This window comes from Stegastes partitus, unplaced genomic scaffold (assembly GCF_000690725.1).
Source record: "Stegastes partitus isolate 25-593 unplaced genomic scaffold, Stegastes_partitus-1.0.2 Scaffold575, whole genome shotgun sequence".
In the NCBI taxonomy this organism is placed as follows: domain Eukaryota; kingdom Metazoa; phylum Chordata; class Actinopteri; family Pomacentridae; genus Stegastes; species Stegastes partitus.
Window position 1 is genome coordinate 75407 of NW_007578306.1, and position 24140 is coordinate 99546.

Here is a 24140-nt window from a genome sequence, read left to right on the forward strand (position 1 = left end):
CTTCTCTTAATCACCTGGACAGGGAAAACACTTATGTGACAATGAACATCATTGACTACAGCTCAGCATTCCACTTCATCATTCCCTCCAAACTGGTCTTAAGGTTCACTAATCTGGGTCTGAAGAACTCTATCTGCAGCTGGATTTATGACTTCCTGACCAACAGGCCACAGGCGATGACAATGGGCAACCACTTCTCCTCTACGTTGATCCTTAACACAGGGACACCTCAGGGCTGTGTCTTTAGCCCCCTCCTGTACTCCCTGTTCACTCACGACCGTAACACCAGGCACAGCTCAAACTCCATCCTTAAGTTTGCTGACGACACAACCATCATGGACCTCATCACAAACAACGATGAGACCGCCTACAGCGATGAGGTGAAAACAGTGGCCAGCGGGTGCAAGGACAATAACTTTTCTCTGAACATCAGCAAAACTAAAGAGATGATTGTAGACTTCAGGAGACAGCAGGGAGACAGACATCCCCCCATCCACATCGGCAACACTGAAGTAGAAAGGGTCAGCAGCTTTAAGTTCCTCGACATCGACACCACAGGGGATCTGTCCTGGTCACTGCACACGGACACTGTAGCCAGGAAAGCTCGCCAGCGGCTATATTTCCTGAGGAGACAAAGGAAGTTTGGCATGAAGACCAGCATCCTCATCAACTTCTACAGATGTACCATCGAGAGCCTGCTGATGAGCTGCATCACAGTGTGGTATGGGAACTGCTCCAGGCACAGTACATCACTGGAAGCAGTCTCCCTTCCCACCAGAACATTTAAAACAGCCGGTGTTTGCAAAAGGCACGCAGCATTGTTAAGGACCACAGCCATTCAGCACACAAACTTTTCTGCCTGCTACTATCTAGCTGACGGAGTAGGAGCCTGACTACCAAAAGACTGAAAGATAGCTTTTACCACCAGGCTGTCAGGCTCCTTGACTTAATATAAACTGGTAAAACAATTGCGCTAAATCCATATCTGTCCCATACAATCCATGCACACGCCCTTAGACACTGTAAGTGTTTATATTCTTATTTTTAACCCTGCACGTGTATATAGTCAAATTCATTGTCAATATTGTACATTATCTGTATGTACTCTATCTTGTTTGTATTGTGTTTCTTTTTTTAGTGTTTTTAGTTTTTCTAGTGCTGAATAGTGAGTTGATTGATTCTTTTTGTCCAAAACCCTTCATTGATAGTTGATTGCGTGTTAACCTGCATGTGACAAATAAACAAATCTGAATCTTAAGCAAGTCTCTTAGAAGACCGTCTTTCACCTGTGCAGTGTTGTCTAAATCAGGAACATCCTGTCTCGGAGTGATGCTGAGAAACTAGTCTGTGCTCTCAGACTACAGGTTTTCTTGTGGTTCCCCGAGTTTCCAGAAGTAGAATGGGAGGCAGAGCCTTCAGTTATCAGCTACTCTGTTGTGGAATCAGCTTCCAGTTTGGGTTCTGGAGGCAGACGCCCTCTCTACTTTAAGATTAGGCTTAAAACTTTCCTCTTTGATAAAGCTTATAGTTAGAGCTGGCTTATCTGTCCCTTAGTGATGCTGCTTTAGGTTTAGACTTCCAGGGGACTTCCAATGATGCACTGAGCTCCTCTCTTCTCTCTCTTCTTTATTTCCTCATACATCTATATACCACCATTGCATGTCATTGACGTCATGTCTTCTCCCCCTTCGCCTTTCACTCCCCCTTGGACTTGTAGTTTTTTCAACATTACAGCTACCGCTAAAGTGCTACAACACTGCATGAGGGGCTACCGAGTATTTCCACAACTGTTTGCCATCTTATCCTATCCTCATCAGCTGAGCACTTACAGTTTTAAATGTTGGCAGTAATGCAATCTGCACTCATCTTGTAAACTTGGACTGTAATCAGTAATGATGAAGGCTGTCGCTGGTCCACTTAAGGTTCTGTTCTGTTTGCGTTTTAAGATAAATCATTATTTTCCACATTTGATGTACTCACTCTCCCTCATGTCTTTTCAGGACATTGTGTGTAATCTGTCTTTCCAGCTGACTGAAAGTGGGGTCAAACTGGCCAACAGTTACTTGCTCAAGCGATGAAATGACAAACATGGTGACATGGATTTTGAAATATGAGGTTACTTCACATTGACAAAGATTTGAAATTGCACGTGTCACACTCATTTTGAACCAGCTCTGTTGGTGTTGGCAGCAGAAAGAGCGTAAAGATGGTAGCATCAGAAAGACTGAAAGTCCACAGCTGGTTTCCTTCTTAGACTGAAAGTTTATACAACTCAAAAATGAATAGTCGGGGTTGGTTTAAATCAGCTTTGTATCAATTCAATCAACAAACTATGACATAGTTTGTTAAAGTCATTGTATATTAAGGCAACTCTCCAGAGGGAAAATGCTAAACTTGGTGCTCATGTTTTCTCAGCCTCAAAGTTATGGTTGCACAAATACAAGTTCTTGTCTTGTACTGTTGCCTAATGAGACCAAAATCTCACCAAAAATGATGTTTGAAGTCATAGTGTGTTGAGGTTGTGTGCTGCTGCTCTGATTGCTGCTTGTGGTCACCTGAGTTTGAACAGGCAGCCAGACCACACACTGAAAAGGGTTGTAAAGTATGCTGTACCACACAGCATCTGCAACAAAGTAAATTACTGACTTGTAGAAAATAACAGCTGACTGGGGATTGAAGATCCAAGTCTCTGTGCAAAGCAGTGCTAAAGAGCAGATCAGCTGTGTGTTTGAGTGCATATATCATCCTCCCAGTGTGGGTGCAGCAGGCCGAGCGTCCCTCAACTCTGCTCCATGAGCTCTGACCCCTCCTATGTCTGGCCCCCAGTAGGGTGTGCTTCCTTTGTGCTTCTGAAGATGTTTGTTGGTATGTGTAAGACACTGCTCATAGCACCAGATATTATCTTGAAAAAATGCAACCAAGAAGTGTCTTGACTAGTGTTCTCTATTCTCGCTTTGCCAACCAATTTTGTAATACATAATGGTTTAGCTGCACCTCACGATCATTCCGCTACTGGGGTTCATAAAACACTCTGGCTTGTTTGTATTTCTTTGAACCATTTACAGTCGTCCTGGGTGGGGCTCAACGACAGACGCAGCTTTGGTGTTCACTTAAAAAAGTGATTGGTGTAATTGTTGTGGTGAAACATTTAAATGCAGGGAGACGAGCGCTGTGATTAAAATAGATAACCCCCTATAAAACATAAGCAGAACAGCCCTACTGCAAAACTTTAAGTTTCATTTTCAGTGCGGTAGGTAGCAGCACAGAGCTTGTTGTTGTTTCCTGTGGTGAGAAAAGCTGTAACGCACTGATGGCTGAAGAGAAGGAGAATAGAGATTATCGGCCAATGGTGGTTGTTCTCTAATGAAGTAAAAAAAGACATCGGAAGGATTTCAGCACCAAACAAAGACCTCCAAACAGCTGCCGTCTTGCTTGTCTGCTTTAACTCAACACTGCACTTCGTTATGTCTCCAGCAAAACAATAACCAAGTTTGAAGAGGATCAGATGCACGGTTGTTGAGATATGTCCACTCACATAGACGCAGACTCCTTGAATTATAGTTAGATATTACATTTTCAACAGTTGTTTTCAAAACTGTTTTCAAGTAAAAAGCCTCCGGTCTGTTTCACTTGGTGCTGTCCTTATTGATAATGATTTTGTTTATTTATTGCTATATATGGACCCCTCTGTTGTCTCGAAATTGTTTTCAATTGTACAAAATAAGGATTTGTGAAGGGAGCTGTAGCTGCTCAGTGACATTCTCAGTATCTTTGAGTCCCAATATTTTTGTTTTCCAAGTGCAGAAAAATGTTTCACATAATATTATTTTCTATAAGGCAGTCAGTCTTTCCCAGTCAAAGTGCTAAACACATGAATATGTTGTTACCCCTGTATGTTTTGCCATCTTGCAACAGTCTGAACAGGTGCACTGTGGGTGTGCTTCTGAGTTCATGGGAATAATAGCATTGAATACTGAATATTGAAGGTAAACTACGATTTTCAAAGCAGAAAGATAGATGACATTCATCTAAAACAGTGCTTTACTTCAACTACAGCTCCAATACACTTTTGCTGTGGACACTGAGGCATCAAAAGATGTTTTTGTTTCTGGTAAAGCTTTCATGAAGGTCACATATTCTTTCTTATAATTAGTGGGTATATTTTAACATGAATCATTGTTCTTGCCATAAGACCATAATTCTGTAAGTTAGCATTTTTGTCAAAGCAGTGTTCACATCAGCGCTGGGTTTCACTGAGTGTTTTGCTGTCTTGTGTTGTCCTCTGAAGGGATCTACTTGTTGGACATGATCTACATCGACTCAGCCTATCCTGCATCTGACAGTATCATAGAAACGGAGCAGCGGACTAATCAGATGAATAACCTTCTGAGAGTCATCTCCGACCTGCAAATGTCATGTAACTATGGTAAGCAATATAAACAATACACACATTATCCTGTAGTGGTGAAGTCATTGCTGGTATTGGTTGCAAGAGATGGAGACTACAATTTATTGATCCTTCAGCGTCACATGATAGGACTGCAAACTGAGCTAGCAGCAGAGATGCTAACAGCTTCACAGGGCCGCGATAAACCACAAAGAAATAGAAACACGAACAGTACTGTTCCAAACCCAGCATAGAGCAACCTGTAGTTTTCATTTTCATAATGGTGAAAGGACTTATTGTTTTTGCTTGATAATGGATCCAAATACACAACTGTATAGTGGTCCTGAGGTGCAAAATACAACATTAGACACAACACAGCAACATTTTAGAAAACACAACAAAATGGAAAACACCACATTTCTGTTATTTAAATCAAAATAATAAATATAATCCTTGCATGTGTAATTCAGTTTGTCTAATGTACTTTTGAGGCTGGAAAAATAAAGGGACTGTGTTGAAAATGACCGTAGTTCCTAAATGGTTAAACGAATATTTTTGTTAAACCCAGTGAATTAAAGCTGAACGTCTGTACTTCGATCACTTCTTGATTGCTGTATTTTATTTTAAATCAGTTGTGCTCATGTACAGAGAACAGACAACATTTTAACTGGCCAAATATTTATTACCTGTTTGGTATCTAATACCCAGACATTTATCCACACCTAACAGTTTCGAAGAATCACATGCACTAATGTGTGCACATGGCTGGTTTGGCAAAAAACTCTGAACAGAGAAGCTCAGATTCCAACTCACATAATGCACATAGTTGTTTGCTGTTACATTGATGCTATAGGTATATTCAATGTCTCACATATTATACCTGTAAAGGAACTGATTTCAATTTTCTATAAAAACAAAAAAAAAAAGAAAGAAAGAAAAAAAAAAAGTCTTTAACAGTATGAAAAAGTTTGAAATGTGTTTCCAAAAGTTTACAGTTCTTTTTCAAGACTGTCATTGGCAGTATTATTACTTATAAAATGTTATTGTATGGTCATCTGGTCATTAGTAAAAAATGAATAGGCCTTATCTGATCATCCTGCATTTAAAGTTGCCTGATGTGAAGGAGAATTAGGCATAGCCTTCAAGTACAAATCCATTACACTGAAACACCACTTTTTTCATATTACGTTTACCTTTCAGTGTTTCCAAATGACTAAAGCTTATTACAACTCTTTGTCTAATCAAATTTGTTTATGAAGAGGTCAGAAACACTTCAGGATTTTCAAGACATTTTCATTGATGGCTACAACCAGAAAGATCAACAGAGTACATGAAATGTTTATGAACTGTATCTGAAGCATTCAATGATAAGTACTGTACCTCACCAAATACTGTTCTGACTCACAGCTAAGAAGTTGATCACATTCCAATGCTACTATAATTTCCCCCTAATGGTTGTAGATTTGAGTCAGTTGAGGTGAAACTGATTTTGTCTGTTAATGCACTGCAGACTCTGTGTCCTTGTCATGGCACACAGCTACTCAAAATAACACCATGACATCCCTTAGACTTTAACAAACCACTGAAACTACATGTGATTGAAACTGAGATGGTTGGAAAGATGAGGCAGAGCAAGTGTTAATAATTGTGAGTCAGTATAGATATTCCGGTAGTTGTGAGTACTTAAATGAGCTTATATTATGTTCTATATACATATTTTTAGGTTATTTGCATTTGTATTCCACTTGTTTTTGCACTGCACTTTTTTGACCTTTTATTTAAAGCAAATCCAGTAAAAAAAATAAAATAAAAAATAATAATAACTTAAATTAAAAAGTAAGGTGTCAAATTGAAAGCACCTTTTTCCAACTGTTCTTCAGATTACTTGGTGACTTTGCCACATGTCCAGAAGTACTTGTTGTCAGTTCGCTACATCGAGGAACTCCAGAAATTTGTAGAGGACGACAACTTCAAGTAAGTTTTCTATCTGTGAATGGCATGAAATATTTAAATTCATTCATGTTTTTGAGAACATGAAGGTAGTCTCTGTCCACTTTGATCATGACGCAAGCTTTTCTTTAGCACCTCCAAACATGGAAGTGTGTGTAAGAATGATGGAGGTCAACTCTCAGGAAGATGGATGGAAAATGACAGGCCAAAGGTTTTATCTTTCTCCACAGGGAGTTCATGTGTCCAGGAGGCACTGGTCTCTTCAGAAATATGTTTGGCTGTCTGCCAAGGCTTGTGATGCTGGATTTAGGACTGAGATGTCATTTTAGGATTGCACAGTGGCTCAGTTGTTAGCACTGTCGCCTCAAAGCTAGAAGATGGTTGGTGGTTTGTGTCCCGGCCTGGGCCCCCCACGACCCTAATGAAGATGAAGCGGTGTATACGCAATGGATGGGTGTCATTTCAGGGCTTTGGTTATATTTGCTCTCACTTTTTTCAGACTACGGTTTCGGGGTGGACATGAAGAATACATCAGGCGTATTAATCATCAACAGCCAGTGGGTGCTTTTGGCAGCGGTAGAACCAAAACAAAGGGGCTAAAACGGGGACTAAATAGCGTTAAGAGGAAGTTTCACATCCTTTTCTATCATTTTATTTTATTTTAGGTTTTCTTTCCAAATTTTGGGAAAAGGTACTTTTAGAAAATATCTTCCTGACACTCTGTTATCAACAGTGGTCAAGTCTATTTAATCTCCGACAACACAATGACAGATTCGCCTTGGTAAAATGTCTATCTACATTTTTGCTGCAGCAGTTTAAACTGTGCAAGTGGTGCAGGAGAAAACAATCTATTGGGAGCTGCAGGACGGCCGGTGCTTTTAAGAGGGCACCATTAACTTGCAAGCACTGACATCAGTCTGTGGAAATACAATATCCAGACCAGTGCTTTTGAACTGAAGTTGCAATGTGAGGGGAGCTTTTCTGCAGGACATGTGTGCAGACGAGTCCCCAATAATGTGTTTAGTAATGAGTCACTCAGAGACCTGCTGGCTCAGCAGTAGTGAGCAGCAGTACAGTATATTCTGCTGTGAAGTTTTCCATTGTTAGTGGTGATGAAATGGAAAAAAGGCCTCAAAGTGTATTATAATATTATACCTACATTACATGACCACATTTCACAACCAGAAAGAACTTAGCATTCATTTGTGCTGTCATCAGTATTACAACTGGATTCTCTTTTCGGTCTGTATTTGTTTGCGTTTTGGGAAACTGCCAAAGTATGCCTTTATTAGAGGGGTGTTTGTTCAGTGTTTTTGGGGGGTCATTTTGGGAGCTGCAGTTTGTGCTGCTGTTGAATTGTATTGCATTGTACTTTTGTACTGTTTCTATTATTTGTCCTAATAGCAGCAACGCTTCCTGGTTCAATGCAGTACATACAGTTTAACAGCACCACAAACTATAGCCTCCAGAAAGATCATTAAGTTAAATCAGCACCTCTCTGAAAGAGTTTCAACTAAAACTGAACTCATACAGGCAGTGTAGTGCTGGATTGGTTAAAACATCAGCTGTTAGCCATCTGTAAGATGGAATACAAACTGATAAATGTGGCTGAAATGCTGCCTCTGTAGACAGACCTTCAGAAGCTTCAAGTGCCAAGCGAATTAATTCTAGCTTAAAGCTGGCCAGAACCAAGGATTTCACATGGGGAATCCCATCTTTCCCATTATAATGCTAACATGAACTCATTTCATAACTATGCATCAATATTTAAACTAATTAAGTGTTAAACTTTTGCTGTTGACACCAAAGCCATCAATGTGCATTGTATTTCTGTGTGGACAATAGTTAAGCAGAGCGCAGCAGCGAGTTGGTGCAGCTGAAAAAATCATTTGTGTTTCAGGCTGTCTCTGAAGATTGAACCCGGCAGCAGTTCCCCTCGCATCGCTTCTTCTAAAGAAGACCTGGCAGGTAAGATATACATGGATTAGCTATAATGATGCAGTGGGTTTCCAGTTCTTTGTTTTTAGTCAAAAATCAGAGTCCCAAGTTATAAACAGTGCATAGTATCCATATCGCATGTTAGTGTGCACTCCGCCAAGAAATAATCAGATTCATAAAACTGTGCACACACCCTCCTTCACACACGTAGTCCGCTCATTCCACTCTCATGAAATATTGATGTATGTATTGTTCCTGTGGAGGATGGAGACAGTGTTGCAGACACAACAAAGCTTGCGAGGCTGGCCACCGCAGAAGCTGTTAATGCAGCAAGCAGGAGGATTTCCACAGAAACTTCTCCAAACAGAACAATGTGGTCAGACATGGAACTATGCATAGCTGCACTGCCAGAGTGTTGACCAACTGACGAAGGTTTAAGTTGTAGTTAGGGAAATATTCAAAATATTTGAAGATTTGGTTAGAAATCTTCCAACATTCCAGTTCTGTAAAGAAATGTGTTGAGATTTTCCTCATGGCTGTGATGAAAAGGATATTCAGACTTACTAACAGGCATAGTCTAGCCAGACAAGCCAGACTTTCCAGAATTTACCTCATGATGCATCTTGGCCTCTCATGTTGCGGTGAGCTCCAACAGGACCACATGTCAGCGTCACACAGCCACAGCCATCCCTCTGGGAATGTGGTGATGATTGATCCGATGCTCAATAGTTGAATAATAGTTGAATGCTGAGCCACAGCAGGGAAATTGTTTGGATTTGAGTTGGTCTTTATCTTAGATGCTAGAGGTGCTTATGAAATAATTATTGTCTTACACATACAAAAAACACTGCTCGCCAGTTTCTAACATGTTGTCTGACTTACTAGATGTAGATTTCTACTTTCTCTGTGTTTATGTTTTCACAATCCCCTTAACTACGGGGAAATAACAGTAACCTTCAAGCAGCTACCAACACACTGAAAATGACAAGTTTTACATCAGATTTAGCAGACCTGATTGTTTATTTTTCTGTGAATTCTCCATTGTTATTGCAGTGCTTCCCTCCTTGCATGCAGATGTTCCACCAAAGCAATCCCCCTGTCACTATTTTGCAGAGGGTACCATTGTTACATCCTGGGCTCAACATCATTCAAAACAGTTTTGATTAGTTACAGAAACACAAACAAGCTGCAGCATTAATTTCCCCTATATCAGAACGGTAATGAGGGGCTGACACAGTGCCGTGGATATGAGAAAATAATGGTCATTGTTTATTCATACTTATGAGACAGCTGCTTTAAAGGTCACAAACCATTAACATAATTATGAGACAATTAAATGCTTAATGATTAAATGATAAGATACAAAGTCAGAAGTACGAGAAAAGGTTTGTCTTTTTTTCCTTGGTCAATACAATGTGCCTTACTACTCTGAGTGAACAGAAATGTGTTTCATGTGTCTCTAATTCCCACGATGGACGAGCGCATGGACAGAGAGACTTTTCATGAATTAGTAAAAATTACCCATCAATGTAGATCATCAGCCCAAAGGAGCAGCAATACTGAAGAATGTAGGTGTGTTTTCTGATTCAGAGACTAGATGTTGATAGTTGGACTGCTTGTCTACCTGGGCCAAGATAGAGCAATCAGTTTTCATAAGAACCTCTTTGGTATGTGAATTTGCCACCTTTTCAAACACCAAAAGCACCTGACAATTCTTAACACGTTCTTGGTAACTTTAACTGATGTGCGTATTAATGTGATTACACTGAATGTATGATTTTATGTAGTTGGATTTCCAAAGCTTTCCCAGCCTGGCAATCTAAAGAAACACATGCTGCTATGGTGGTAAATAAAAAAGTCTTTATGTTTTAAAAGTTTCAATACAATGTAACTGGCAATTAGGGAATCTGACTGATTGAAACTTCTGCCTTAATTTTAGGTAAATTACCTCATTTTATTCATAGCCAGTCAATCCTTTATGTGAGTCATGTTGAGCTAATGGCTGAATAACTTGTCCCATGAGCAACTTAACCATGTAACTTATGGCAGCCTGACAGCAGCAACGTGTCAGCTATTGATCTTTTTCCATAAACTCATGTCTGGCAGGCTGGCCAGCCACATGGTGGGATTTGTTTGGAATGGTTACCTGGTTACTCCTATTCCTGTTCTCCCTACCACTCAGCGCTCAATTTAGTGTAATTACAACTGAAAAATTTGGTGGAATTAATCTTTACAGCGTAATTAGCTAATTACCACTGGACTGACTGGAGGGGTCTGTACAGTAAAGGAAAGAAATGGAAGGTTTCAATTTTAGTGCACAGTCATTACAAAAGCATCTTTGTCTGCCAAGGCTGTAGCAGGCTGCACTCACTACAACACATGGAAAAGTCTGGCTGGAAACAGCGTGTTGCCTTAGGGTGAACCTCTGGTTTCCATCATCATGACAGATATATCTGCTCACTTTTTCGTTATCATGAGAATATTCTTTTTCCTTTTTTTGTGATACACCAGCTAATCTCATAATAAACTTCACTGTGTCGATACGTTTTCACAAGATCAGAAGGCTTGACATGTTACATGTAGGAGAAGTTCTTGACTTGTGCAAAAAGTCAGCTTGTGTTGTATACCCAATATCCAGTCTTTCAGCTGTAACCAAAACAAGAGTATGTATTTGCATTCTTTCATCTATTGTTGCAAATTTTTGACTTAATTCACATAAAACCTTAAAGAGACAATTTGCGTGACATGATTTGAACCATTCAGCCTGTGACGAGAGTCAAGTTAGGATAAGGAAAAGCAGAAAATCTTTTGCTTTAATGTTCTTTTTCATTTTTCTCTCAAATGCTCCATCTTTAGTGAAGTGTAACTCTTCTTCACTGGAGCCCCCTTTTCAAATATAGTTTTAGCAGTAGACAACAGAGGAGCAAGAGCATTATTCCTTAATGCATTCCCTCTTATTTATGATTAATTTTAATTACAAATTAATTTCTATATGTAGACTTGTCAGAAAGACTGTAGAAAAGTACAACAGAGACAAGTTACGTCGTGGGCAAGAGTCTGGCTGATGTGGAGCTAATTTTACAACTTCACATACAGTTGAGTTATTTAATCAATACATTGATACACAACACATAGAATAGAATAGAATAGAATAGAATAGAATAGAATAGAATGCCTTTATTGTCGCTGTATTTGATACAGCAAAGTTCGGAGCGCTGCTCCAGTTGGTGCATTGTAAGACAAAAAGTACAAAGTACAAAAAGAGAATGTACAATAATAGAAGGTATTTTACAAATATTCATATATATAAATATACAACAGTTAGAATTATCAGGAGATGCATTTTTTTTTCCACACTGATGAATATTATTGCACAGCTATTTCACATTGGTAAGGTTTATTGCACACATATTTTAGTGTATTTATGGGGATCAGTGGTTGAGTTAAGTCTCCTAGTTGTGATGGTTTATTATGGTGACAGCTCTAGGACAGAAACTGTCTCTGAGTCTGCTTGTTCGGGCTTTGAGTGACCTGTAGAGCCTGCCAGAGGGCAACAGGTCAAACAGGTGGTGTCCGCGGTGGGAGGAGTCCTTAATAATGTTACTAGCTCTGCTGTGATAGCGAGAGCTAACAGAGTCCTCTGGGCAGAGCAGAGAGCAGCCAGTGATCCTTTGGGCTGTGCTGATCAGCCTCTGTAGAGCTCTCCTGTTTGCTGCAGAGCAACCGGGGTACCACAGTGAGATCTCCACAGGGACTCGGTTGAAGGCCACAAGCAGCTTCTCCTTCAGTTTGTTTTTCCTGAGCACTCTCAGGAAATGGAGTCGCTGCTGGGCCTTCTTCACCACCGCTGTGGTGTTGACAGACCAGGAGAGGTGGTCACAGATGAGTACGCCCAGACATTTGAACAAGAGGACCCTTTCCACTCGTTCCCCATTGATGGAGAGCAGGGCTGGCTCTGCACTGCCCTTTCTAAAGTCCATGACCAGTTCCTTTGTTTTTGTGGTGTTCAGTGTGAGGTTGTTCACTGAATGCCACACCGACAGTCTCTCGACCTTGTCTCTATAAGCAGATTCAAGCAGACCTGACAACGGTGATGTCATCAGCAAAGTTTATAATGGAGTTTGAGAGGTGGGTCGGGGTGCAGTTTTGTGTGTACAGCGAGTACAACAGTGGACTCAATACCTTGTGGAGAACCAGTGTTGAGTTTGAGGGTGGGGGAGAGGTGGGGGCCTAGTCTGACAGACTGTGAGCGATCTGTCAGAAAGTCCTTAATCCAGATGCAGATGGAGATGGAGAGGCCTAGGTGAGAAATTTTCTCAACTAGAATGTCCGGGATGATTGTATTAAAGCTTTTTAACGCTGATGTAAACTAATATGCTTCTGAAATATATTGGTTTAAAAGTGGACACCAAATATTACACGATGTACAAGTACCTCAAAATAGTACCACTGTTAGCAAGAAAGGTAGACTTTTAAAAAGAACGCACATATGTTGCCTTGTTTAAAAAAAAAAACAAGAAAGAAACGAAAAGAAAAAAGAGAGTAAGTGAGAGAGAAGAAAAACATGAACACTTTGAACCAGTGGACTATTACTCTTTATTGTTGGTACCTTCTGCAGATGTGAGCCTAACTGATGAAAAATGTGTATTTCTGTGTATTCTTCTGCCTTTTATTTACTATTAAAGGTCAAGATATAAAATAGTCTGTTGCTCTGGATGAACTTGTGCATATAGTTGTTTTTACTTGTGTGATACACTGATGGGACAAACATTCTGACCACTCCCAGATGAAGTGACTAACTGTGATTATCTTGTGAGTCCAATCCTGGTCTGGGAGGAATTAGACAGCATGTGAACTGTCGGCTCTCGGTCAACATGTTGGATGTTGCAGAAATGGCAGGTGTAAAGACCTGGGAAACTGAACAGAGAAAAGTGGTTATGTCCAGATTACTGGGTCTGAGCGTCTATCAAACTGCAAAGCTAGTGGGGTACTCACTACTGCTGAATGGGAGCACCCCACTGGCTTTGCAGTTTGATAGATGCTCAGATAGATGCTACTGACAGCCGTCTGTGGAGGGACAAACAAAGAACTGGGGACAGGCTGTTGTGAGATGTACCGAATTAGGTCCAAGCCACTGTGGATCTAATTTGCAACTTACAGGACTTAAAGGATCTACTGTATCTGTTGCAAACATCCTGGTGCCTGATACCACAGGGAACTTTAGGAGGACCAGTGGAGTCCAGGCCTTGGAGTGTCAGAGCTCTTTTAGTGGCACACAAAGAAGCAAAGGCATCAGCATAATGTTTTGTATGTGACTGTCAGGGATAAGGATGTCAAGCGTGTGTAATGACAGGTTATGGTGTTCTTCTGGTGCTGCTCAGATGAACATTTGCACTTATATAATACTGCAGGAAAAGGCTGTTCTGGCTTTGTCCACTGGCTTGTTGGCTTATTCAGCATAAACAAGTCTCATGCACTTTACACACTGCCAAACAGGAGAATTTGATTTACTCACTTGCTCCATGTACAAGTCAGTGAAAGATGTGGTGGACTGAACAGAACATGTGCGAGGAGAAAAACACGAGAAATCCCATGTGACACAAGGCTTTCGTCCAGCTAGTACATCACTTATGTGTGTGTCAACAGGGAGAAAACCCTCTGATGGTGGTTCTGTGTGTGACCTCAGCTGTGATCATTCTAACAATATTAGCAATTTGAATGATTACGTTCCATAAACCATTTATTTTGGGAAGCTTGTAACTGATCTTCTCCTAACTAAAGTTTCAGACCACAGTCTGGTTAATTCATCCAAGCTGTTTCATAATGTCTCAGCAGCAGTTCAAGCAGCTGAGTAAGCAAACACGTGTGCTTAGAGATGAGCTAAGAGCTGACATCAATCACCTAAAATATGAGTTTTCAAAGGATTTTTTGAGCATGTCCAGCTCTTGTTGTGAAATCACAGCTGTTTTTACTGCTTTGTTGAATCTTCCAGTCCTATTTTGGCATGTACTTTAGCCTTCCTCTCAGCTGTTTAAAAAAACAGCACTGGTTCCAGGCACACAATATCATCAGGGAGGCATCTGATCAGTATCAGATTCATTAAAGAATACAGTCAGAGTGGAGGATGAATGTTTCATCTCCACCCACAAGAAGAGCAGGGAGGCCAGCAAACCATGATGTAAACATCATGGAGTCACTCTGAGATTGTATAAAAAAACAGAAGAACAATCTATCTGCCACATCCCCTCAAATCTGTGTGCAAATGTATCAAGAACCCCTGGTGCTGTTTTAAAGGCCAAGTGTGCTCACACTGGATATTAAGTTAATTTAGGTTTTTTTCTCTTTACTGCACTTTTTTATTAATTTACCTGATCCATAAAAAACACCGCTGACCTGCACCAAGACATTTGCAGCATATGCAGCAGAACCAACAGCCTCTTCTGGTTCATGGTTTGTCCCTCCTTGGACCACTGCTGACTGGGACCTGTGCAAAACCAGCAGTTTAAGGAATCCTCTGACCCCGTCTTCTGGCCATAACAATTTGGCTCTTGACAAAGTGGTTTGGGCCTTTTCACCATGTTTACTATGACCTAACCCTCTAATGTATCCAGACCTTGTTCATGTTGTGCCTTGGCAGTGTGTATCTACATATATTAAGGAAAGGTGTCACCTAAAATATAGTCATGGAAAAAATGATTAGACCACCCTTGATTTCTTCAATTTCTTGTTCATTTTAATGCCTCGTACCACTAAAGGTATATTACATGAAAGAATACAATGAACATGACAAAAAATGCAGCTGATTGCATAATACTTTATGTCCTATTTGACATGCTTAAGCTTAATTGCATTCCCTGTAGGATATATAAGAGGCCATTTCATGTCATAAGCAGCACTGCACATGCAAAGGCCTGGAGTGGTTTCCTGCTTATATTCAAGCCGTAGTACAACTCAGAAGTTGTCAGCTCTCACATAATACCTAAAACAAAAAAAACTATGTGAAGCCACAAAGGCAGCCATCTTGGCACTGCTGGAAATTGGCATGAGTGAGAGACAGGTAGCAACAAAACTGAAGATCTCCAAGACAGCCGTTCATTACACCAAGAAAAAACAAGCGAACATGGTACTACCAAATTACTAGCTGGTCGCGGCAGGACACGTCCTTCCACCCCGCCACATGACTGTGCACTTATTTGTTCCTATGTCAGGAATCGTCGTCAGACCTCCAGGGACCTTAAAAATGAGTGGGCACTAGATTTTGGTCTTATGCTTTAGTCTGCCATGTTTATGTCCCCAACTAAGTCTCTGAACCAGATTCTTGACATGAGGTTTCTTAAGCAGCGACAAAATCATGTTTACAGGCTGTAAGTCTTAAAATAGTTGATGGCTAGTCTGGAGATTTCTTCCCTTGGGTAAGGAGAATACCTGAAGTATAATTTAGTGAAGTTTTAATGACTTCTATTTTGCTGAATGTGCAGTTCTCAAGCAAGCTTCACCACTCCAAACTACCATGAGTCTTTACAAGCTAATAATGGAGTAATTAAACCACATTAAGCCAGCATCTCTCCCAGAGGCATCCCATTATCCCACCACATTACACGGAATTCCTTGATTTTTGCTTCCTGTGTTAATATTTATGATTACAATATTGTAGAGAAGCAAAACTTTTCCTCTTGCTGGTGGGATTTCTAATTCTGAACATTTTTTATAGTACACAATGGGTAGGAATATACCAGTGTTTCCCCTAACAAAACAGCCAGCAGACACAATTACATACAGCTGCCTGTATATCCTCTGTCCCGTGCTGGGCTCCTGTTTCCACCTCTCTTAAGGCTCAGAGTACTTACTACACCAAAATACCTTCATGCAGTGTTCTAAGCAAAGCTTGATAAACACAGACAGCCCAGCTGGATCCAAACTGGTCACATTGAGCTAACTGAATGTCCCCAGAGGATTTCCACTGAGAGGGAGCAGAGAGTGACTCAGAGGTTCCACTGGCACAAAATGCATTAATTCACCAGTGCACCAACAGCCCTGCCAGGAGGTAGAACTGTGGCCGGCACATCTATTCACATTCAAACAATCACTATGCATCAGACTTGTAGATAGAGTCATTGCAATAGTGCCTGATTTAAAGGTCTTGTATCTTCTATGTAAAGGATCATGTAGTGGCTTTGGTGAAAAGCATTTTTTAAGAAGTACTTAAATACAACACGCTATGTAAAAAAAATCAGTGTTTGCCCATGATATTCACAAACAGCTTTGTTAAAATGTAAAAAATATAAAACAATATAGAGAAGTGCTATGGTGCACCATGAATCTGGAGCCAGATGTTGTCTGCTGTGTGTACTGTGCTAAGCAGTCTTATTTCCAAAAGACCTGTGATACGTCTATGAAAGAACCAAAATGCCTGGGTTTGAATGACTTCATCATAGACAATTAGGAGTCATTGGAAACCCAAGACTGTCATGATATATGTGATCTTTACAAGTGTATGTAAACGTTTGTTTATGACGTACGTGACCTATGTTGCCTGAGAACAAAATCCAGGGCAAATGAAGAACTTGTCAGCCTGACTCCTGCTCTTTAAGCTTGCTGCTTTGAACACTATGTAATAACTGAAGAAGACTCCAATCATAGATATGTATAATAAAGGTTTTTTAATAAAGGCTTTTATTATACATATCTATGACTCCAATAATTTTAGCAGAATTTTATCTACATCTTCTCTTCTTCTCTCATCTGTTCTCATGTGTCAACATAGTAAGAGGATGCTGTTCAGAGACATTTCTATATAAAAAAACAAGATCTATGTGAAACAATGAAAGTGAGAGATAAAAATAGGATTTCAAAATTTGGAAAGAGGGATATGCCTCCCCGTCTTCAGTAGAAAATTGCGCTCCTGTTATCTTTTTGCTTTCTTAGCACAAATTTCAAACCTCCGCAGAAGAAGCTGAGAGTATAGGGAAAAACATGTCCGAAGATTTATGTCAGCACCAGCCACCTTGTCAGAATCTAGAGATCACACAGTAATGTGCAATCTTGCCTATAATTACACACACTGCTTTGAATAGAACAGCAGTATTGTAACACAGAGTAATGTTGAGCTGTTTTCTGTATTTCAGGTCTGTCTGAAGTATCTGTCTCTATGAGGTATAACCGACGGCCTACCTGCCCTGACGCCTCCGTAGGGGTTCATATTTCCACTCCCCCCCCTTCCCACCACAGGAAGAGCCATAGTCTGGGAAACAAGTGAGTACAAAAATGTTTACTTGTAGAAGCCTAAACCTCAGTCAGATATGGGACATCTAGTGGCCACAATAGGAAACTATAAAAACACTAGTGAAAACTTGTGTCGTCCTCGTCAATTCTCTGTTTGTAGTTGTGTGTGCGTGTGTGTGTGTGTGTGTGTGTGTGTGTGTGTGTATGTGTTTATGACACTGTTGATTCTATTTTGAAACTCCATCTGTGTTTAGATTCCAAGCTGAATATTGGCGAGACAGTGAGAACATACCTGAGACTGCATAAAGATACCCAACATTTCAAAATTTTATTTAAGTATGCACACCTTTACCAAAACACTGATTAAACTACAGCGTACATGGTGCTGCAGTAAGAGCTGAAGTTTGCATGCTTCACATTTAAGCATTTAATGTCTGCATTTTATTCCTAGAGACAAACAGCGTGTAGTAATCACAATAAGGCGACAGCTGGGTGCCAAAAAAAGAGCTGACCTTCTTTTTTAAAAAGAATACTGCAGCAAGTTGAATAAGATATTCGTTTATGCTATTAACAATCATGGTTCACATTTGTCAGCATTTCTTTAAATGTGCCAGAAACTGCAATCCTTTGGAAAGATGTTGTGAAACCACCGAATGATGGTCAGAAATTGCAGACAGAAGGCAGCAAAACAGCAAAAAAATAGATATGGTTAATGATCCACAGTAGAGCCTTTTAACCTAAACTAGGTTCTACAAAGCAACTTCCAATGTGTTTCACCCGTTCACACTTGCACCAGTGACAGCAGAGCTGCCATGCAATGTGCATCTCAGACAGATCTGAAGAGTGTTAGATTAATATCTGAATCAATCACTGAATGTAACTCTGGATATTTCATAAGCAATTATCGACCAACTGATGTCTTGAAGCATCACAGCAGCAGAAACCATAAATGCTTCTCTACATCGAGTGACGTACGCATTTATGCACACAGCACAGTAACTTCAGGAACATAGGATCTAATGGTCAGTTATGTTCTGTGTTATTCTAGCTATTCCACACAGATTCTCAGTTTACACAGCAGAATTACTTGTAATGAAGCTTCTCTGGATAAATCCTGAGCTCCGTCAGAGGTCTGAGGACATTTATATTAAGATAAGCCTGTCATTGCACACACAGTTACATTTTAGTGTTTTAATTGTATCATGGAAGTGGAGTTATGGAGGGGGACATTTTAGCAGCTCACTTTAATTGAAGCTTACACTCTTGGCACTGATAAATCGTGGACAGTTCCCCTTTCATCTAAAGCTCTATTCACCTTACACCTACGTTTCCTGTAGTTTTGGCCAACACTCCTAATATTCTACTCATGTTGGTGCACGTCGTTTGTAAATGTAGTAGCCTATCATAAAGGTTGCAGATACTGTGGTTAGACTGACCTTCAAAGCTTTGAAACGTGTGTTGCTTGCTGTAGTTTTTACCATTGATTGAAAACGGAAACAAGATAGGTTGGGGGAAAAACAGCTTTTAAGGAAACATTCCCCATGGGTGTCATGTCTGCCGCATCTGTATGTTTTCCTGGTTGCCTAATGGTTGATCTCTGTCCACAGTATGATGTGTCAGTATGGCATGTCAGAGAGCAGGAGTGCGACTTTCCCCATAGAGAAAGCACGACACCTGCTGGACGACAGCTTCTTAGAATCTCAGAGTCCAGTCAGAAATGACCCGCACAGTACATCTGTGTCCAACGGCCTGTCATTAGGTATGTCTGTGCTGTGTATGTCTGATGCAAATCGTTTTTGCTTTACAGGACTAAAATATTTATTATAATATGAATATAAATTCTCTTTCATGGCAAATTCTATTCAACATCCTCCTGGATTGTTCCCTTTTCTTATAAAGTTCACTTTTTTTTTTCTTCTTTCTCCCAATAGGCAGCAGTGAGAGCTCGTTTGGGGAGGAGCTGTCACCTGGAATGGAGAGGTATACCATTCATCACATTTTATATTCATTTTTAAGGATTTTATTTACTTTGAAATTACCAATATCCAAAGCATTAATGGGATTTATTTGTCTATTGAGCTTAAAACAAAAAATGTATTTTCTTGTGCTTTTGTCATATTTAAACAACTTCACCATCTCACAGTGATTATAAAGCCTCTGTAAAGGTCTGTTAAATAATAAGGCTGGCAGCATTCTACATTTTTAGTCAGTAAATCCAATGAAATGTATTGAGTTTATTCCTCCTTATCTTCCTCCTGAAGATGTAAGTCTAAATATATGTTGTTTAATGCTGTTCACAGTATCTTTTAGCAGACAGAGGAAATACAGCATTTGTTGCACTATTTTCAGCAGTGGATTAATCCATGTTTGGTGCTTTCATGAGTGCTTCTGACAGCAAGAGTGTGTGCGGGACTAAGTCAAGAACAGTGTGTGTTCTTGGTGGTGTAGGAACGTGTATGCCACTGCAACAGTATGGCTCACTGTTGTGTTTTGAGGAGTTTCTGGTCAGCCAGAGAGTTATATAGCCCTGAAGAAGAACACACACAATACTAACCAGGATACATTCATTGTTTTTTTTTACTCTTTAAATGGGATTTGTTGTTAACAAAAAATATAGAATATTATCAGATTTATCCCGCAAACTTTATGTTTATTTCACAGTAGTCAGTTTCTCTTAGGTTGTAGTGATTGTATCTGTGCCTGCAACATATTCATTATATATGATATCAGTGTATTTGAATGTTGCTAATCATACTGTATATCTATGTTTGTTTCATCAAAAAGATCAGTCTAAAATACAAGTAATATATTGCTATCTCAAAGTGTCAGATATAAAACAGGTTTTAAGTGGACACTATAACATGTTTAATCATGTATCTCAGTAAATGGTTTGAATTGGCTTTAGCTGACTTCTTCTGCGAACACAAAATACACTGAACAGTTCTTCTAACCACAAGGCCAATCCCATGAGCCCCTCAGACTGACTGTGACAATGTGTGACAAACAGGGGCCGTATGTACGCAACACTGGGCCCCAACTGGAGGGTCCCGCTTCGCAACTCTCCCAGGACCCGCAGCTACATTTACAGGTACAGTGAAGTGTCAGAGCAAGAAAACAGTACCACTTTAAAAAAGAGTGAATTCTTTCTGTAGGAGAATACAGTGTAACACTCACTCACAATGTGAATGGTTTCTCTCACCTCATTCCCACAGTGCACTCTCAGATCAGTTTGGCTCTGGACTGTATGTCCTACTTACCTGAAACATAACTTTACTAGTTACAGGCACAATGACAGAATTTTGTGAGATAGCCAGGCATTTATGTGTATAAAGGGTCCGTTGACAGTTTCTTCTCAGGCTGTATGACTGTTGGGGCAGCGTGCGCATCGAAACAAGGTCTGGCCAGGACTGGGATCAAAATTGTAAAATTTCAGGCAGATCAGAGCATGTGCAGGCTAGTTAGACGGCACTTCCTGTTTTATGGTGAGTCGTGGCAGCATGCATATCAGGCAGAGGCGAAAATCAGAAGGATTCCAATAGGTTCCTTTTACTTTCAGTGTTTGGACCCTAAATACAGCTGTTTACAGTTTTCTGGAGTTACAGTGCTACAAAAATTTTCCACAAGCTGTAAAAGACTGTTAAAAAGAGACCAGGGGTAGATTTTTACAGCTCCTCTTCTCAGCTCCTGAAAACATTTATTGTTGTCATGTTTTCAGAAGCCTTCTAGTTGCTTCAGTTTACCTTTGAAAATGGAAAATAATCAAGGTATGACCACAAGTTCTGCAGAGCATTTTTGAGCATTTTTCTGAAAATAAGAGCTGATACAACATTACATGATCACCTTTGTGTTTCGGTCTTTTTTAGGCAATCTGTAAGAAATATTGTTAGTCAAATGTTCTCAGTTTATTTAGTACCCAACTACAAGTTGTGATGCACTTTCTTTGAACACCAGTGTGTTCTGATTATTATACTCACTGCAGAGTTCAAACAGTGTTTGTGTAACAAACAAGGAGTTGAATTTTTCATCCAGAAAATGGCCCTTTGATTGGTCTGAATATAAGGACTTGTGCTTACAAGGGTACTTCAAAAAGTTCTCAGCCTGACCTGGAAATGAGGGATGGAAATCCCATTTCAGGGTATAACTGTATACTGTAAAGCCTTATATCCCTGTGCACAAAAACTCCAATGTTTGTCATCATTTCTTTGCAAAAGGAATGAAAGCCTTGAGCTGGTGTACTGATTTTCCGGGACAATGAATCCGTCTACACATCACAGATGGCAGAAACCCCGAATGTGACTTTGAAATGTCTGATGCACCTGACTAACCCGACGTGACACCATCTGATCGCTGTTTCCCAAACTGAAGTCAGAGTTCAGAAGATCAGAGTGATGATGAAGTCATACTCACTGCTGACAAGAATCTAGAGGCTTAGGATGTGACCTTCTTCCATGAAGGCACAGCGAAGCTTGAACATTGGTACATCAAGTGCATTGAAGTTAAAGGAGACTATGGTGAAAATAATGCAAGAACAATGTTTCCCCCTTTGACTTTTTCTGGTGAGGCCAAAAACTTTTTGAAGTAACCTCCTAGACAAATATGTTTTAAAAGTTGGCCTTCTTCAGGACTGCTCCTCCACTGTGTCTAGATAATCCTGGAGGTCCATAGGAAAGCCCGTAAATAATCCATAGAAAGCTGTCATCTTTTCTCAAGTAAAGCTGAAAAATAGTTTGAAAACCCTTATGAGGTCAAAAGGTAATTAAACACTCACTAGTACACGGTTGATGGAGGGAGCCTCCAACCTGAGTTTTTGTCAAAATCAGTCAATATCTCTGTTCTGGGAGTGCACTGAGAATCCAGTGTAGGCACACAAATCAAACAAAGGGAAAAGTCTTCATGGCACTATTCCAGCGTGTCATGTGCACGCTCAAACTTTTGCACAGGACAGAAAAAAGAGGCAGCATGGGCGAGATGGGGGCCAGTAAATCTGGCATGTTATCTGAATATTTTAACGAGCCGAATATCAGTGATCTTCAGAACCACACATCTCACCTTCAAGGTTTTTGGGTTTTTTTGCTCTTCTTTTCAATAATATCACAAAAAAGGAAATCAAACAAGACATTTTGTTAGGTTTGTTATTAGTAGTAGTACTGTTGTTATTATTCCTACTAGTAGAACTAAGTGTGCATAAATGTAATCTGTTAAATGTTTTAATGAGTGAGACTTCATCTGGTCGCCCGGGTGGATCACGTCTTTAACCTGCTTTACTTTGCTGTTACAGTCCGTGTCAGTCACTGCAGAGGTGGTGTGTTTTTTTGCTTTGTTTTTGATCATCTTGCATTTAGTCTACATATGTGTCCTGTATTGGATTGTATTATTTATTGTCTGGACAATGAAGTCAGTAAAAGCAGTCAGCAGTCTTTTCATGATTCTTTTTTGAATGGAAATTTTAAATATATGCTTAAATTTGCTTTTAATATATATATTTAAACATATTGCTGTTGATGAAATAACACTAAAACAGTAAGTTTTGATCTAGAACTAAAACTGTGACTTTTAAACCAAATTTGATCTAATTTTAGCTGAGATAACTGTGTCCCATTTAGACCTCTTTTAGATGTCTAGTCAATGAAAAATCGCTCAATGGGTTCTTGTGTCGAACAGAAAATTGCACACACTGACCTCAGAGTACTGCTTCAGCTGCTCACAGTGATTAATCCTCTCCACTTCTTAACACCCTCAGCTCCACTGCTACCAACACTTGCTATGGATGCAGCGATTCGAGCAATGTAACCATTGAAGGACCCCTGCGAAGGAAAACAATGCTGAAGGAGGGACGAAAGCCCAAGGTATAGTGAGCTTTGTACAAGTTGTCCTGTTGCCTCAAATATGCACGACCAACAGCTGGGTTCAGAATATCCATGCATTTTCTGTCTTTCAGTTGTCATCATGGACCAGATTTTGGATCACTTTGTCTGGGTCAACACTGACATTCTATGGGGCAAAAGCATTGAGAGCCTCTGAGAGGAAACATGTAAGTTTCTAACAGTTCCATAGTGTTATTGCTTATTTGGATGTCTGCTCTACTTTTAATCTTTTGGATCTAATAGTTAAGCTGGATGTACCTGAGGCTCCATGTCTTTCACTTGTCCATCACTTTCAGCATAATCAGTGTCATTTAACATCGGGGCAGTAGGGGGTGGTATATGCACTGATTTTATTTCCATGGTAACACTAGTTGACTGGGTCAAACATTAAACTGTGTTTTATTTATAACTACACAACTCTTTCACTGACTGTCACAGTGACAGTAAAATGTTTGCCTTATGCCACGACAGAAAAGGAGCTCATTTCTTACCGTTGTGTGAAAATTCATTCTCATGTTTTCCATCACTGACATGTCCTGGATATGGATTTATTTGCTACTCCAGTGTTTTCCATTTTTCTCCCGGATGTGCTTCACAAAGTTTGAGGATATGTGGCAGTTTTTTTCCATTGCTTTAATGATTAGATTAGATTAGATTAGATTAGATTAGATTAGATTAGATTAGATTTGATTTGATTTGATTTGATTTGATTATTAGTTATTGGTAGGGTACCTCAGGGAAATAGTTGATTCTTGAAATTCTTGCCATTACCAGTATTT

General features: G+C 39.9%; 1 protein-coding gene across 1 annotated transcript in view; it reads left to right on the forward strand.

Annotated features, from left to right (window-relative positions):
• The window catches only part of LOC103362446 (ras-specific guanine nucleotide-releasing factor RalGPS1), an 82062-nt gene that overhangs the window by 56059 nt on the left and 1863 nt on the right, over positions 1 to 24140 (forward strand). Inside the window, exons 9-17 of the mRNA XM_008288803.1 lie at positions 4289 to 4426; positions 6268 to 6361; positions 8238 to 8305; positions 17401 to 17527; positions 19105 to 19256; positions 19429 to 19477; positions 20505 to 20585; positions 23238 to 23343; positions 23436 to 23528. Coding sequence (XP_008287025.1) covers positions 4289 to 4426; positions 6268 to 6361; positions 8238 to 8305; positions 17401 to 17527; positions 19105 to 19256; positions 19429 to 19477; positions 20505 to 20585; positions 23238 to 23343; positions 23436 to 23528 — 908 coding nt within the window. The remainder of the gene's footprint in view (positions 1 to 4288; positions 4427 to 6267; positions 6362 to 8237; positions 8306 to 17400; positions 17528 to 19104; positions 19257 to 19428; positions 19478 to 20504; positions 20586 to 23237; positions 23344 to 23435; positions 23529 to 24140) is intronic.